This window comes from Scomber scombrus, chromosome 3 (genome assembly GCF_963691925.1).
Source record: "Scomber scombrus chromosome 3, fScoSco1.1, whole genome shotgun sequence".
NCBI lineage: Eukaryota > Metazoa > Chordata > Actinopteri > Scombriformes > Scombridae > Scomber > Scomber scombrus.
The window spans coordinates 19,782,678-19,799,878 of record NC_084972.1 but is presented as its reverse complement, the minus strand read 5'-3'; the positions used below and the strand labels follow the sequence as shown (position 1 = coordinate 19,799,878).

Below are 17,201 nucleotides of genomic sequence, written 5' to 3'. Positions count from 1 at the left end.
TTTTTTATGCAGTGTCTGTTTTGGTTACTCGCCAAAAGTAAACACACAGTAGGATGCATGATTGCTCTAGCACAAATGAAAAGGTGCTGGCTTCCTCCCAGCTCAGTCAGTGCCACTGCTGTTTGTCATTGACTGCAGTTCCCCAGTGTTCTTGTTACTGCTCTCAGAGGAGCTACTATGTCAGCACACTAAACCCTCTACAATTCATTGAACCACAGCCATAAGTAGGGTGAAGGCTGGTTCCTTCAAATGCGTAAAGGTCAGAGGGGAAGCTTCATGTTCTAACTCTTACCTTGTACAACTGGGGAACATTAAAGCTGCATCTACTGACAACTGAACAAACTGTGCATGTATACATCCACTTTTCTTTAGCATGGTAAATAGATAAAATGAATAAAGAATATCTGACTGCAAACTTGCTCAGACACTTCAATGTTGTCTGTGAAGGGGTAATGGTTTACATCGGCACACAAAAAACCATGGGACCCTGCTGCCCCCTAGTGGACATGGACATGACATGTATGCACTGTGACTATCACTGTCAATAGCAGAATTAAAGGTATACTATGCAGGATTTGTTGGTTGGCATTTGTAAGACCAGCAATCAAAGTTGGCCCTACAGAGAGAGAGAAGTGGTGGTCAAATGACCTAGTGAATGAAGAGTGAGTGCCACTGGTAAAAACAAAGCAGTGAATCAAAGAAATAAAAGGTTACTGATTGTTTGACAGCGGTTACGTTCTAAAGCACAAATAAATGCACCAACAACTCTGCAAGAAGGTGCAGCATTGCCAGATTACGTGTGGATGCAGAGCGTCACCCTGTCCACTGTGGCCTCTCTGCCCTGCCCTCAGTCAAGCAGACACACAGATCAGCAGCTCTTTAGCAGAGAAAGATGGAGACAGCAATGTAACCTGGCAGGTACACTATAGCTGTGTCCCAATTCAGGGGCTGCATCCTTCGAAGGACGCGGCCTTTGCGGCCTCTGAAGGCAACTCCTTCCGAGGGACCTCCGAAGGATGCATCAACCGTTGTTAAATGAGACGGTCTAGCCTTTGGAGGATTTCCTGGTTGCGTCACCAGGTATTCCCGCCCTTACCGTTACATTACAATTTCTGAAGCACAGGCCCACAAAAGTAAGAGAAAGAACAAAGTGAAAGAGTAGAAAGAAAGTTTAAAAATGATGATGGAGCCAGAGCAATTTTAGATTTTTTTTTGTTCGGGAGGAAGAGAAGTGGCTCCGTTTTTTTTTTCAGGACTGAGCAGCGGTGCGCAAAGGATCTGTGGATATTGGAGGCAGCGAAGGATAGTAGCGGTACGTCCTCCAAAAAGAGGGAAAAGAATTTTGTAGGCTGCATTAGAAGGAGCCTTCAAATTGGGAGTCTTCGAGCGGCGTTGTGACATAATCGGCCTTCAAATGCATCCTTCGAAGGATGCAGCCCCTGAATTGTGACACAGTTTATGAGTCCCGACCTCATACCATACATGTGGTTATTGCCTGGAGGCTACACACTCACTACCCAAAGGCTGATCCCGAGGAATATCCCAAGCACAGAAAAATGGTAAGAAAATACAGGCAGAGGGCAAGATGAATGCACCAGCACACACTTCTAGTGGGTCAAGTGATGATTGAGAGGGATTATTTTTGGAGTCTACAAGGAAAACAAACACTTTTGAAGCAGAAAGCTTAGATCGCTTTTTTTTAATTAAAAAATGTGTACATACAATATCAATTCAAAATGAAAGTGTAAAAAATATTTTAGTTTTGAAACAAAAGTTAACAGTGATCAGTGTGACAGTATCATTTCATAAAGACAATCTGGACACATTTCACAATTGTACACAGACCACACATAAAACACTGGCAAAAAATATTCAAATTAACATGATGAAGGAACACTTTTCTATACAACATCCGTCGTTGAGGACATCAAATAGTTCCTGTTTTTGACTTGTAGCTCCACTGTGGCCATGTAATGTGGCTTTTAGTCCACATTATATTTCACCTCATTTCAGTGTAGAGAACTGCGACTCCAAAGTGTAATAATGTCCAAGGCAGAGAACATAAAGCCAGTGAAAGGGATTCCTCATGCCAAGGCGGGAAAGCATGTCCGATTAACTCACATGAAGTGAGGATGTGTTCAGATCAGATCACTCAAGTTCTTTAAACCGTGCAAACATGGCCTTGCGCACTGCTTGTTTGTAGGTGGCGTGGTCCCAAACGACAGGTTCTTTCTTCTTCCTCTTCTAAAGAGAAAAGGTGTAATGAAAAGTTTTATAAATTAAAAATAAACAACTCGTGAAATTTAATAATAAAGTAAAGCATCACACCTACCGGGACAGGTTCTGCTCCTAAACCAGGCCTCTCACTAACTTTATTCATCTCCCTGAGCATGGAGAAAAAAGCAATTAGGTAGAATCTATAACAAAATATCCAAAATAAAACCCATTAAATGCCACTTTGTTTTCTTTTTTTTTTTACCATTTCAGTAAAACATTCTGTTTAAGTGCTCCTACCTGGAACTTCCAGCCCATGTATTATGATGCTGTGGTTGTTGGTGATGGTGTTTTTTCCTTTTCTGTTCTGGTGACCTGGTAACGTCTTTGGCACTGAGCTGTGAATAACAAACGGCACCATTAGAAATCAACAGACAACATGATACACTGTGCAGCATATTTCCCCACCCAATTAATTTCACTTACTTCTTTTTCCTGATTCTCAAGTGCCTCTAGCTCCTTCTTTGACCTCTTGATCTTAAGGTGAATCTCCATATTTTGCTGTTGACACAATAATACATCAAGTATTAGAGGCTATGTCTATAGGGTCACTGTCAACTATATTTCATACAGATATTAACAGGCAGTACTTTGTGCAGGTCTGAAAGCTGTTGGTGGCGGATCAGAGCATCCTTGTTGGGGAACTGTCTCCTACACAGCAGACAAGCCATCTTCTTCCAATCTGTCAGCTTGTCTTCCTTGTCTTCTGCTTGACTGCCCTTTGCTGCGTCCTCCTTATCCTCTTCCACCTCTTCGTCACTTCCAGCTGCATAGTCTGATGCCAGTAGACCCAGGGAGCCCATTGGACGCTGGGATGTAAACCAGACAAATATTAAAAATGCCATGCATTTAGATTATGAGGCATGCAGAGTGGACTGAACGTTAGTTCTTACCTTTGACTTTTCATCTTTCTTAGCGGGAGCAAGGGGCTTCTTAAACAGATCATCTCCACCTGAGATCTGTGGACGTAGACAAAGAATAGGACCAAAAATAATTAAAAGACTGCAGAACAGCAGAACAGAAACTCCATGGTGAAAAAATAGATGTATGGTTGCTGAAGGTGGATTCCTAACCTTCCTCTCAAAAATGGTGAAACCAGCATCAGCTGACTTAGATTGCCTTCTGTCATCATCCACTCCAGTCTTCAGCAATGGTGATGGGGAGCGGATGCTTTCCTTTTGACGATTCTGGATCTTTGCCCAGCGCTCCATATCTTTCATGATCTGCATATAGCAAAAAAATGCATTTACTACATTCCCTTTATACATATGTATTACAAATCATGTGCACTGACACTGTAAAAGAAGCCCTACCTTGACAGCAGCGAGACTTCTTGGCTTCTCCTCCTTGTTGTCTTTGTCCTTTTTACTAGCGTCTTCATCTTCTTTCTTTTCAGGATTCCCTGTATCACACGGGACAGACTCTGGAGCAGAGCTGGCAGAAGAAGCAGGAACTGGTTCCGGAGTTTCAGTGTTGTGCGGAGGCATTGATGGTTTCTTCATTTCCAGAGGAGCATCTGCTGCTGGGTTAGAAAGAATGGCCTGGTCTTCTGCAGTCATCGGAAGAGATTGGGTCTCTGCAGGGTTCCCTCCTTGCACTGGGATGTAGGTCTTTGACACTGCATCCCAGTACAAGTACTCTTGGGTTTGAGCGTTGTAGAAGTACTAAACACAAAATGATAGGAAAAAGAGAAACTTAATGCCAACTAAAGTCATCCATTTGAAATACATATGTGGTGGCAATCAGCTGAGGACTATCCTCACATTTTATTGGCCCCCGACTACCTGAAGTGCATGAATGAGCTTTAACTGTAAATGCTGTCTTTTAGATTAGTGACTTAGAAATCTTACAAATCATATTCACAACACCTCTTCTATTATCCATGTACACAGCGACTACTTAACTTAACCAGACAAAATCCCTGCCCTCCAGACAGTAAATCATATTTATTTGAACTATGACAACTGTCCCAGCAGAAAGAAGTAACCTTGGTACCAAAATAATACGGGGAGATACTGGGGTGTATGTTTTAACAGTGGGTAAAATCACAAAGTCAACTGTCAAAAATGGCCCTTACAAAAAAACATTTAAAACATGATCCCACATCTGACAAGACAGTTTGCAAATTGCAAGATCAATCCTTCTTCGTATTAGTCAGACAATAAGATTAATGTTGGTCCATGAATATATTTGTTTTACTAGATGACAGACTACTTTTGGCATATGAGCATTGGATGTACAGTAATAACAGTAGTTAGTAATAGTAGTAATTATTTTCTTGTAGGTTATTGACCACAGCATATAACATAGAAGAATATAACTCTGGATATATAATAGTACAACAATTTTGCTCCACAGCCTCTCTTTTATCTAATTATAGACCAGAGAATGCACTAGATCACAGGGGTATCCTGTATACTCACTCTGGAGCTTGGGTCATAGTACAGCGTTGTCTCAGGATCGTAGTAGAAGCCTGATGTGGCATCATACAGGTAGTTGGACACGTCTGGAGTCTCAGAGCCTTTAGGTATAATAGCAAATGAATTGAAGATATTAAAGTCTGTGTAAAGTTAGAATAAATATGTGTTCTGAGTTTTCACAGAAAAGTGTTGTTAACCACCCTGCCAAATTTGAATGATTCAAGAAATCGCAAAATATATGAAATTAGGCTTCAAAGTTTTGTAAAGATCAACCTCTGTCTCTGCTCCCAAACGCTGTGGGCGTGTCGCTGAATTCGCTGAAACCCTGCCCCCTACCAAGTGTCACCTGTCAATCAAAATCACCACCGCTACCTGAAACATCACGCTACGTCTGAGAGCTTTCTGCTGCTAACTCAGCTGCTAACTCAGCTAACTGGCAAACTGTAGACTGTAGTAGTAGTAGTAGTGTTAGATGTAGTAAAAATAACTCGCCACTAGGCAGGTTAACCACTGAGGAGAGCGTACTCTCGGTCTTATATAGTAGGGGAGGGGCCACGGTCATGCGGGTACGCCACAGTGCTCCGTTTTTTGCAGGCTCAGAAAATCAGGAAAAATGAGAGGTTGAGAAACAGTTTAAGGCTCCATCTCCACAATTCAGTACTGCATAGTTATCAGCCTTTTCACATGTTTTCTGTAACCATTTTCCAACATGTATAATGTGTTTAGAAGTAAATCAATGAATTGACTTTACACAGACTTTAAAAGAACAGATCTTTTAAAGTAGGTAATAAAAACTAAGGGTAAAATCTTAGTCTAGATAATTTGAAAAAGTATAATAATTTGAAATAGTGACCATTTACAATTACAGTTGACATTCTAAAATAGGTTGGGAAAAAAGGAACTGAAAGATGACAAAAGGAGGTCTTATTTTGCTAAAATATTAGATTGAGATGAATAAAAGTGCAGAAATCCCACAGTTGTTTGTCACACCTTTAACTACTTGTAATACAAAACACAGGGCTACACTGGATTCATTTTCCTGTAATTTGCTTATAATTTACTGTACCAATACTGACAGAGGATGACCTAACACTTTACTGAATTTGAATGCTTAGTCTGTTTCTTACCTAGCATGAAGGTCTGTGATCCGTCTGCAATGGCTGGCATCCCAGTTGAGTCTGGGGGCATGGGAGTTCCAACGGCCTGATATGACGGATCCAAAGTCGGAGTCTCACCATAGCCAATTCCCTATGAGGTGTTACAGGAAATGTAGTTATCTTCCCAGCTTTGAGACAAGATAGCCAAGCCTTTTCTTTTTGCTTTGCAACCTACCTGGCTAATGCTGGGGTCTGATGGCAGAGATGGATTAGTGCTACCAATCATCAAATTACCTGGTCACAAAAATGAGACTAATTACAACCACTTTTCGTCCAAGTCTAGCAATACTGAACAATACACAGGGATAAAGATATTAGGATGTGTGTCTGACGAAGTCCCACCTTGCATTACAGGAGGAGCACCGATGGGTGGTGGCAGACCTTGCAAGTATGGTGGTGGTTGTGCATACTGCTGCTGCTAAAATGCCACGGACAAAAAGCACAGGTCATCTGAGAGCTCTGATCATCCACTTATTTTTTTTCTTAAAACAATTCCGTAAAACAGTACAAAAATACCACAACTTACCCCCATTATGCTGGCCTCAGGTGGATAGCCAAGGATAGAACTGTTTGGTTTATCCAAATCTCTTCTGAAACTGAAAAAGACAGAAAAATCATCAGAAGGCAGCAATTCTCTACTTGACATTGGCTGATGAGGAAATACTTGCTACATGACTTACTTTTGATTCTTGAGGGGTTTTGCGACCTCAGCATAAACTCTGACTCCGTCAATATAAAGGGGTCTGGGTTTAGTGAGGAGCTCAACCAGACGTGTCACTTGCTACAAAAGAAGACATAATAAGTGCTGGAAAATAACAGGAAACAGTGGAGAGAAAAATGTACTAACAAACTCTACTAGGACATAATAATATAATTAACAGAAAACTAGATTCATTAATATTTTAGATACCTCATGGGAATCCATGTCAACAAAGCAGAAACACTTTGCTCCGGGTGGCTTGGCCTTGACTAGGCGGACATTTCTCTCATCCAAATATGCAAAGGGATCCAAGGCTTTCAGAATAGTCTCTACTGTGGTGGTCGGCTTCACATTTTTTATTATCATGGCTGACACAATGAAAAAGTTCACAACAGTTAACTTGACTTAGTTATTTGTAATGACAGCACATGAATGAACAAATATATCAATGAATTTCTAAGGATTATTCCTACAAAGTTAAATGAAACAGCAGCATCAGCCAACATACTTTTACTGTCTTTAAAGACGGAGTCGGATTGGTGTGAACTGTGATGAGGAGTGTTACGGTTGCCCCAAGACTCTGCTTGCTGCTCAGTTTCTTGCTGTTGGAGCTGTTGGTCCACCTGCTGCTGCCAGGCCTCTGGAGTCAGGTCAGAGCTACGCTGCCACTGGCTGTGGGACAATGGCTCCATAAGGCCTTTTGGTTTGGATCCATTCAGGTTGGGTTTCAACTGTTCTAGAGGTTGATCAGGTCTGGGCAACTGGGGCTCCTGAAGTTGAGGTAGTTTGTGATCTGATTTCTAGTACACAAAGACAGGAAGGAAGGGACACTTAATTACTATTGTGAGGTTAACAATATGGTGTACTGTATATATACGCATGGTGAATGGACACCATTTATTATTAAATAGAGGCCAGGCCCTATATTTTCACCACCTAGGGGCCATTATCTAGGACAGGCTACTATTAGAAAAAAGCCTTTGTTTCTAGTACATTATATTTTATTAACTGTGTTTTTTGCTGCTGTTTAATGTTCATGCAAACTCAGTATATCAGCATTTAGTTGTTAGTGTTGTTTGTTCAGAAAGAAAGCAGAATCGATAAGAATTTATGAATCAACAACTAATATTGTATTTCTGTTTAAGGGAGACACTATGAGCTAATGGTGATTATGGTATGGTTATGTTCTTGTACTGAAGGATTGCTGTGAAATCCAAATAATTATTGTATGATTAGCTATTATTTATGGTAAACCATTAAGAAAAAAAGAAATATTTCCTCTCATTACACTCACATGAACGTCTCTTTCACGCTCATCTGGCTGGAAGTACCTCATGGAAACGGTTCTAGTGCCAACCTTTAGGGATCCCTGAAAGAAGAACAGAAAAGATCAATCAGCATTGTGCCTCACAGGTGACTGATATCTAAAATAATACCAGTGACACCCAGCATGCACTCTGGCAGGTTTAGCCCTCTTCTTCATTGCTGAAGATAAAATGGGCAAATACTTATAGTGGTGTGCAAAGCCCAGATCCAGGATCATGCTTAATACAGGCCATTTGCCCCATTCTACAATACATGGTTTCAAGGGAACTACAAATTAGGACTGCAACTAGGAATTATTTTCGTTCTCGACTAATCTACAGGATATTCTAATCACTTAATAGAGAAATCTTCTGAAAAATGGAAGAAAATTAAAAAAGCCCAAAACAATTTCCTTAAGCCCAAAGAGACATCTTGGACAAGTCTGTCCAACAGTTCAAACCACAAAAGTATGCTGTTTTCTATTACATAAGTCAAAGAAAAGCAGAAAATCCTCATTTACTGAGAAGCTGGAACAACAAGTTTTACATATTTGCTTGAAAAAGGACTACAACAAGAATAATCAAAATAGTTGCTGATTAATATTCTATGATTTCAGCTCTACTCCAAATACATCTGACTCTTTTTCAAAAATCACAGAATAATATCCAAAAAAAAAATCAACAGGACTTTGTAGAGCCAAGTGAAAGCCACATTCTCGGCAGGTAAACTGTACAAACCAGACTATGCCATTATAAATACCGTATTTTCACTAAACTGCACTGGTAAAAGAGAGATGAGTTGTTTCAAAGAGAGGCTCACAACACGTGTAAAAGTCCTTTGCAAATTGGTAGCACTGTCCATCCATAACACCCATATTTTCTGATGTAGGTTTAGCATGTCAAAGACGGATTAACACTGGTTAATTTCAGAGTGAATCTCATTTTCATAAAACTATAAAGCCATTCATAAACCACCATGAAACAAAGTAAAATTCATCCTTATCTTTCTTTTTTTTTTCTTTTTTTTTTTAAAGTGGCTATTTGGAGCTTTGACGTCATTACATTTATTGACCATGCAACCGTCTGCATCTTTTATTTTTCATACTGAGCTACCACATGCTACTGAATAAAGGCCAAAAGTGAATAAATAAAATTTTAGAATAACATTGCCAAACAAACTCCTACACATTTCAGCAGCAATTCAAGTAATCTCATTTACCACAAGATATAGTGGTTCACCATAATTTCCTAAATATCATCAAAGCACAACGATCCTGACCAGTGTTGATGTCACCCCACTGTTAAGATCTTGATGCACGGATTGCTCAGCAGTGGCCAAACTTCTGTGACGAGGAGTTCAAGAGAATATCATCAAGAGAACATGCTCTTCCTGAGGTGGCACAAATAATTTGAAATGCCTTGAACTGGCAAAAGAATTGAGCCACAACGCTACTGAAACCTGAAGGCGTGATCTCACACCTGCCTTCTTTAGTCCGGTTTAATCGAACTCTTGTTTCATTTTCCCTTTTGGTGCGGTTTGTTTGGGCAGACGTGAACACAGCATTCGCACTTGGGTGCAGACCAAAACAGCCACACCAAGACCTTGTTGAGGAGGTAGTCTCAGTCCAGTTGCTTCACAGTACATTATGCTCTTTACTCTGCAGCTCACTGAGGGCAGCATGTCTTCTTGACATTACATGAAGCAACCCATTGTTCTCTAGACATTGCCTTGAAGTGCATTCAAATGTGCCATTCTGCTTGTATATTCCTGCTTGGTATACGGCCCATACCACTGGGCTGGATTGTTCTTATATCATAAGTATGCCCAGGGACGCCAGCCAATTTTCTGTGCTGGGGGGCACCAACATGAAAAAATAAATAAAAAAATGTAAAAAAGTTGTCGTGGTCAGAAATGGCAGATACACCATTTACAAAGCACTTTATGTAGCTCTGCCTTATTAATAGAATATGAAGAGAAAACAGTTGAAAAGTAGCTGCTGCGTGACAGAGGAGAGGAGAGGAGAGAAGAGGGGAGAGAGAGAGAGAGAGCGAGCGAGACAGAGAGAGCGAAAGAGAGACAGCAAGAGTGAGAGGTTTTTTTCAATAATAACAGTACTGTGCAGTAGTACACTTTATAGCTGACATAAAGCCTAATGCACCCTCTTGTGTGGAACAAGTACATCTTTGTAACTCCAAGTGCTACTGTTCATACATTTTTTATTTCCTGTTTTACAAAAGGCGAGAAGGAAAATGAAGTCCTTTATAAATGTTGTCGTAGCCTACCATTTCTGAAAAACAAACTCTCCTCTCTTTGCCCTCAAACCCCATGAGATTTCTAACCAATGAACGGAGTGACAGCATCCATATGGCTTTAGTTGATACATTTTCGTCAGTTTGAAACTCATCCACTGATTTGGACAAAAGCAAGCAAATTATAGGTGTGAAAATGCCCTAAGAGACAACAGCCATGCTAGCAGCTCTGTAATGCTCTTTGTAAAGAAAAACAAACCGTAAAATAGATCCAAAGTCCAGGACAAATTAAAAACAACTCTAGATGGTCAGGGAATCAAAGTTCACAAAGACAACTATTGTCAAATTGCATGGTAATCCATGCAACAGTTGTTGAGAAATTTCACTTGGAACCACAATTGTCAACCTGCTTCTTGCACTACAGAAATAGTGTAAAAAAGAGGTACAAGAAGGACCGACCATCCAAGTTATTACGATACATCCACTGGGAACCATGAATACCTACACCAAATTTCAGGGAATTACCAAAGTCATTAAGATTCATCCTCTGGAAGTCACAAATATCTGTGCAAAAGAACCATCCAAAAACCCACCCAATACTTGTCGAGATAATTCAGTCTGGATGAAAGTAATTGTTAAGGCCAACCAGAGTCACACAGCTAGTGTAGCTAAAAACCCTCAGAGTAAAGTAGACCAATACATGGCTAAATGTTGTGATCATTACAAGGCTTTACCTGTCCTAAGATTTGAATAGATTTTTTCCAAGCTCTACTCTAAAATCGCAACTTTCTTTTCTGAAGGAGGCAAACAAAAACCTGTACTGTATGTACCAGTTTTCAGCGATAAGGCTGTTTCAGACCAAGTTTAGTCCTAAGTGAAAAAGCACAGCACCCACATTGATTTAATTGAGGCTGGTCCGGCGATGCAGCAGGGTCGGAAACGAGAGGGCGCTGGCAAAAATACTCAGGGTTGTTGCATAAAAAAGGTAAACCTTGACTCAACGTTTGCCAGATCGCAAGACTGTCATCCAGTAAGGTACTGCCTCTTACGTGTTGACTGTAGCAGCTTATGGCCATGTCGTTAACTTTTGAGACCTGTAAAATCCTTTGATAGTGCACCACTGTGCTGTATTTAGTTTTCTGATAAGCCCTTAAACTTACGGAGCTGTTACACAAATTAGGCTTCCTGGAACCCAATTTTATGTGTCACCGGTACCTGACAAAACATGCCCTCACCAACCAGCCCCTTCTGTGTGTTAACAGAGGGCTGTTTTCAGTCTTGAATGCCCACTAAACTGTACAAATTTGCAGTTGCTTCCATGACAAAAGAACTTTTGTCACAATGCAAAGAGGAAACCTAAAAGCCTAATCACACATGAACAAAATACTGGTTAAGTGCAGAAGCTTCACTGTCACTATCGTTGTTAAGTCACCCTAAAATTATAAATCTTCTTACTTTTTTTTCTCTCCAAACGTCTGTATTGTCTGGTTAAATCCAGAGTTAAGCAGTTTGGGGTTAAAATGTGAAAATGGCTTAAACATTTCGGGCTAGAAAACATTGTCTACCTATGCATAAACAGAAAATGTAAAGTAAATGTTTTTTGTAAACAGGTTAAATGTCATGGCTTTGCTGATTATTATTTATATATGTTTTATATATGAAAGAAGGGCCAACTGTCATGGTTTAAAATGTTAGCATCAATAACTGCCAACAACTGATATCTCCATTTCCTTAACCAAAGCAAGTTCACTGAAATTGCAGAAAAACCCCTCCCAAGTTCTCTTCCTCCCCGATCTACTAAATGCCCTCTCAACCCCTCGTAATCCTGATGGGAGAGGCGGCCTTCGTAGAGTGACGAGGATAGGCCACCTTGTTGGACTCCATGAAGTGGACTGCATCCTCGAGGTTTAAAAACTCCACATAGGCGGTATCGTAGCTGTAACCTGGGGACAGCATTTGAAATACAGATGGGTTTTTGTTAGTCAATTCCAGTAACGACACCCACTAAAACATAAAAGACAGTTCGTGAATACATCGAGATCAATGAGCATTTTTCTGCGAGCGAAATTTGACACCTTTACTGACATACATACCTTTTCAGGAAAACATACATTTTTTTGTTTGATTTTTGATTTGTCTTCTGATGACTGAACTCATATCAGACTTTGCCATGAAAGGCTTTGATAAAACCAAGCCTTAACAGAGATATTCCAGACCAGTGAAAGTGAACGACTGCATGGTTTTCACCATGGAAACAGAAAAATGTAATATTCATGTTTTTATCAAATGCAAAAGACCCACCTTACAACTTATTCTGTGACGTCATTTTGATATATTTGTGCAAAACAAATTCCTTCAAAAAATAATCTTCATAAAAAGGCTTGGCATGATGTATAACAATATCTACAGCGAACCACTATGAAAAACTTTCACTGTAAAGCAGATGTTTGGATCAGTAAGGAGAACAAAGCACTAACAAGGCGGTCTGCATTTCAGTTTGTTGACACCCCATCCCTACCCCCCAGTCAGAGAACTTGGATAAATTGTCTCTGAAGGACACATTCAGTGAATATCACTGATCTTTTGTGACCAACACCTCCCCAAAGTTGTCTATATTATACCCTCAAACTGCTGCCAATGACCCGTTGATCGTCAGACATGAAAAAGGATGGCATAACAAATCCCTCCCCCCGCCCTCCAATTCTTTTTTTACTGAGCAGGTCCACACAGGGCAGGAACAACAAAAGCAACCAAGAAGCATTAAAAGAAAGAATGCGAAGGTTTTCGAATGTCGTAAGAGCGAAATGTCGAGGGACATGTTGGCGATCGACTGCCCCAAACAGTCCCACAAAGAAAATTATTTCTTACCTGGCACAACATTTTTGATTTTCATCCCCTGCATTGGCACACCATCACGGACTGTAAAGGCACCAAGAATCTGCAAAAGAACATATCAAAACAAATGAGCCTGTTAAAAGTTAAGCCATGGCTGTCTATGACCACTACCAACAACAAGAAAACCATGTTCTGGTAAACAATACAACAAAACACAGAGTTGCTTTTTTGTTTGATTATTACCTGCTCCATTGTTGCAGTCTTTGGAATACCAATTATGGATATTGTATTGGAAGCTTTGTCCTCCACTGCTGCATTCCTATAATCTTGATCCTTTCACAGAAATTTTGATTAAAATTCCAGTTTTGAAACATCAAAATACCACAAAAATGCATTATTTCTGTACAAATCCTGGTGATAAAAAAAATACACATACCTGAGAACCAGACTCACTAAATTTTGACGGTGCGATTGGTTTCGATTCTTTGATGAATTTCTCTGGCGCTTGAAGCTCCTCGCGTTTGTAATCAAAACCTCTCCCAGACCCTGTTCTGTAATCGATGTCCCTGTAGTCTTGATCTCTTGTCTGTACGGGGTTGCTGCTTTGGAAATCACGTTCTGCCCCCATCTTACTTCTGGCGGGTCCTTGATTATGTGGAATATCTTTCAGTCCTTTAAAACAATCATTTGGCTCTTGAGTCTCATGTGAGGGTTGATTCTTCTCTTGATGGTAAGGAGGCCTTTCATCTCGATTTGATTTATTCTGACTGTGCTTTGGGTCCCTTTCTCCAAGCCAATGTTTACTCTCATTTTCTCTACCAAGAGGGCCAGTGAGGGGACTTATTTCGGGGAGTGGACGGCCTTGTGGAGCCTTGCCTCCAATTGGTGGTAGATTCATAGCTGCAAAGTGGTCACTGTGAGGAAAGCCGGCATCTTTCCCAGGGAAATCAGCAGAGGACCTATCCCTTTCTTGAAATGGTGGTGGATCTCTTACGTTCACATCTCTGCCAAAACCTCCAGGAAAGCTGGGTTCAGTTACACCTCCCACTCCTTCATTCATGTTTAAGAAAGGGTTCTTATCCTTTCGACGGTTCTTCCATTCTTCTGCAAGAGTCATCTCTTCACCACTCCTATAATCCATAAGGGGGCTATTACTTGCATCTGGATAATCTCTCTCCCTGAGTGGGTCTTTTGCACCCATAAACTCTGATCGTTGGGGCCCACTAACATCGGGAGGCATTTCCGATCTCGCCCTGCCCACTGGAGGGACATCACTGTTTCCTAACCTTAAGGGAGAGCGCTCCCTACCTCTAAATTCAGCTGATGGTCCAGGACGATTTCTGAAATCCATATCAGAGTCAAATCCTCCTCTGGGGTTAAAAGGTGGTCCCCCCCTTCTGTCAATATCCATCATTCTCCTTTCACGTGGAGGTACGTCCATATCATAACGATCAGTGTCACCAATGCCCATTGGGGGTCTATCTCGCATGTCCCTAAATCCATCGTTTCGCTCCATGGGAAACCCTCTTCTTCCATCTATATTGGGATTGCCGAACCGTGGCATGTCATATTGAAATGTGTCTCTATCTCTCATGTCCATAAATCTGCTGTTTGGTTCCCGTGGTGGCATTCCTCTCCCTTCCATGTCTCCAGAGTTCCTGCCGGGTCCCGGAAAACCAGATGAATTCATCAATTTATCTCTAATGGAAACTTCATACTGTCTTCTTAGACTGAAGTCTGGCTCTTCTCCAGGTCTTAAGAAATCCCTGTTCGGCTCTCTACCACGCATATCACGTGGGTCCATATCCCTTGGGACCATGTCACGCCCCCTCATCGGTGGACCATCCATCCTCCTCATATCCATAGGTGGTACATCTAGAGGTCTCGGCCCCATATGACCCATTGGACCCATATTCATCCCTTCTCTACCTCTATAATCAGGCATGGGACGATCTCTGCCCCCAAATGTTTCTCCACGATGATCACCACTGGAATGCATATCAATATTTTAAAAATTGGACTACTGATTTACAGAATGCACATAATCAAATAATAAAACTTTCAACAAAACAATGAAGGGAAGAAAAATCAAGTTCATTTTCAACCAGTGGCCATATGCACATACATTAGGGCTGGGTAATATGATGATAAATACTGTGAAATGGGGCTGGGTACTGAACATTAATACTTCTATGACACCTACAGAATTGCTTCGATACTATTAAGTATTGAAAAATTCTTTGTCATACAGTGGTTTCTGCTAGCACTGTTAATCAATAAATAAGTTTATACATTTTATAGAATGAAACTGCCAAGGAGCTGAAAAATAAAACTAAAGAGTTGTACTAAATTTTTTTGAACGATACCCAGCCATATTTCTTTTATTTGTAAATGCATTTAAACAGAGAAATATTCACATATAATATTTCATGTTGCATCATGCCAGTGTAGAAATGTTTCTAATCACTGAGCAAGACTTTTACACTGCATCTTGACATACAGCGAGTGAGCGAACCGGCGACGAAATCTCGCGCGAAACTGTCCTGATATGCAGCGTGACGATTTTATCGCGAGTATATTCCAAACCAATCAAATTATTGAGGGGCTAGCTAGCTGTCAACAGGAAGCAGCGTGTACATTTCAACCAATAATAAGTGTTTAGGGGTGGGACACGGCTGCGAAATGTTTGATAGAGACAGAGCGAGCGATTTTTTTGAGGGATGGGCGTCATCGCTGGACAGGGCGATGTCGCTCGCAGCATGTCAGGAAAGGCTGATTGAAAACTCATGCATTTTAATCACTTTTTCTCGCTCGCGTCGCTGTATGTCAGTATGCGGTGTAAGGGAGCAACTCTATAGTTACAAGGTTTTTTTCAGGTATTTAATTCAAGCAATTTTTGGTAATCTTGTCTAAAAACAGTCCGCACACTAGCTTTTCCACAAAATGTTACATATACCACAATATTCAGTATAAAGCTATATGTGCTGTGTTAGCAGATTTTACACCTAACATACTGCAATACAGGCAAACAGCCATTATTGGGGGGAAGAAAAAAAACCCTCCAAAAACCTCTTACTAATAAGTAGAAAATGGTCTTAAATCTATGAGTGAATGATGCTTGTTTACCGAAAGGGTGGTCCTCCTCTTGGTCCTTGCCCTGGCCCTGGTCCATCCCACATTTTTGTAGACAGTACTTTATCTAGAAGGAAAGTGTAGATAAAAATGTTAATTGTAAAAATGTTCAATCATCATTGTATAACATTTCGATTAATGTACCACTGTTGGCTTTAATATGGCAGGCATTTCAATAATAATAATAATAATAATAATAATAAGACTGTCATGATTGGGACTTTGACCGCATACTAAAGTAAAATGTGTGTGGTTTGGTCGTCTCTATGTTGTTTGCCGTGTTATTTCGGTGATACAGTGAAGCTACCTAGAAGATGGCTGCATTTGTCAAACCTGAGGCAAGTTACACTGGGTGGTGTGATGGTCACACAAACGATGGGGCACAGTAGATGGCCCGCTAATTACAGCTAGGCCTTCCATATCTACGCCACAGCATAAACAAACAGTGTTAAGAGTTGAAAATGACTAAATGCAAGTAAACACAGACATTTAAATGAATGACCACATTATAGTGGCAACGACAGGGTGATTGAAATAGCCAGCTAAAGCCCATTAGAAGTAACCTTTACCGAGAAGAGCAGTCACCCGGTGACGCTGTCGGAGCTAACTTAGCTATAGCTAACACTGACGTTTAGAAAGCCGGGTTCTCTGAAGTTAGCTTGCAGCTAAGCAGCATATAGCAACAGCCTGTGAAAAACTGAACACTACTCTGACAATTTACTTCACCATTACCAAGTAGACAATCATTTTCTGTACCCACCTTGGTTGTTCTTCGAGCTTAGTGTTAATATTGCGGAGGTCTGTCGCACAGTCCGTCGATGCTCCTATGGACTAAGCTAATGTAAAAATGGAGACCAATATTTTTCTTCTGCTGCTGCAGCGGACACAGATCCACCACCACTTCTTCCTCCTCCTTCAATTTCCGGTAGACTACAAGCCATGGGAAAAGTTGCTGCCACCGAGCGGTTACTAAATAAAAGCGTTATATTGCAGGCCAAGGCCAGGATACAAACCACTCACATGACACCCTGTTTTATTATTCTACAGTATTCTGCTCAGCCGAATGGCTTTCTCAATATTAACTAGTGCTTCCGCCAGCACAATATACTAACTTCATCCCATCAACCCC

At 40.8% G+C, this 17,201-nt stretch overlaps 1 protein-coding gene across 2 annotated transcripts; it reads right to left on the bottom strand.

Moving 5' to 3' along the window:
- Positions 1-1,683: 1,683 nt before the first annotated feature.
- Positions 1,684-16,957, bottom strand: rbm6 (RNA binding motif protein 6). Of its 2 annotated transcripts, none has more exons than XM_062415394.1 (23): positions 16,833-16,957; positions 16,067-16,139; positions 13,377-14,928; positions 13,184-13,273; positions 12,974-13,043; positions 11,975-12,048; positions 7,846-7,920; positions 7,060-7,351; positions 6,762-6,919; positions 6,532-6,632; positions 6,378-6,447; positions 6,194-6,269; positions 6,027-6,085; positions 5,822-5,942; positions 4,698-4,795; positions 3,588-3,938; positions 3,348-3,497; positions 3,168-3,233; positions 2,865-3,083; positions 2,701-2,775; positions 2,515-2,612; positions 2,333-2,384; positions 1,684-2,244 (listed from the first exon to the last, which is right to left on the bottom strand). In XM_062415394.1, the coding sequence occupies exons 2-23, from the start codon at positions 16,117-16,119 to the stop codon at positions 2,149-2,151; spliced, it is 3,996 nt and encodes a 1,331-aa protein (XP_062271378.1). In that variant the 5' UTR covers positions 16,120-16,139; positions 16,833-16,957; the 3' UTR covers positions 1,684-2,148. The 2 variants fall into 2 exon arrangements, with proteins under 2 accessions (XP_062271378.1, XP_062271379.1); XM_062415395.1 differs by having other exon boundaries at positions 6,194-6,266.
- Between the last annotated feature and the right edge of the window lie 244 nt (positions 16,958-17,201).

What these genes read in the sequence shown, in the direction of transcription:
- rbm6 (XM_062415394.1), bottom strand. Translation starts at nt 16,119, where the DNA reads ATGTGGGATGGACCAGGGCCAGGGCAAGGACCAAGAGGAGGACCACCC. An exon ending in AGAGGAGGACCACCCTTTCG is followed by an intron (nt 14,929 to 16,066) that starts GTAAACAAGCAT and finishes TATGCATTCCAG; the next exon opens with TGGTGATCATCGTGGAGAAA. An exon ending in CAGACCCCAGCATTAGCCAG is followed by an intron (nt 5,943 to 6,026) that starts GTAGGTTGCAAA and finishes AACACCTCATAG; the next exon opens with GGAATTGGCTATGGTGAGAC.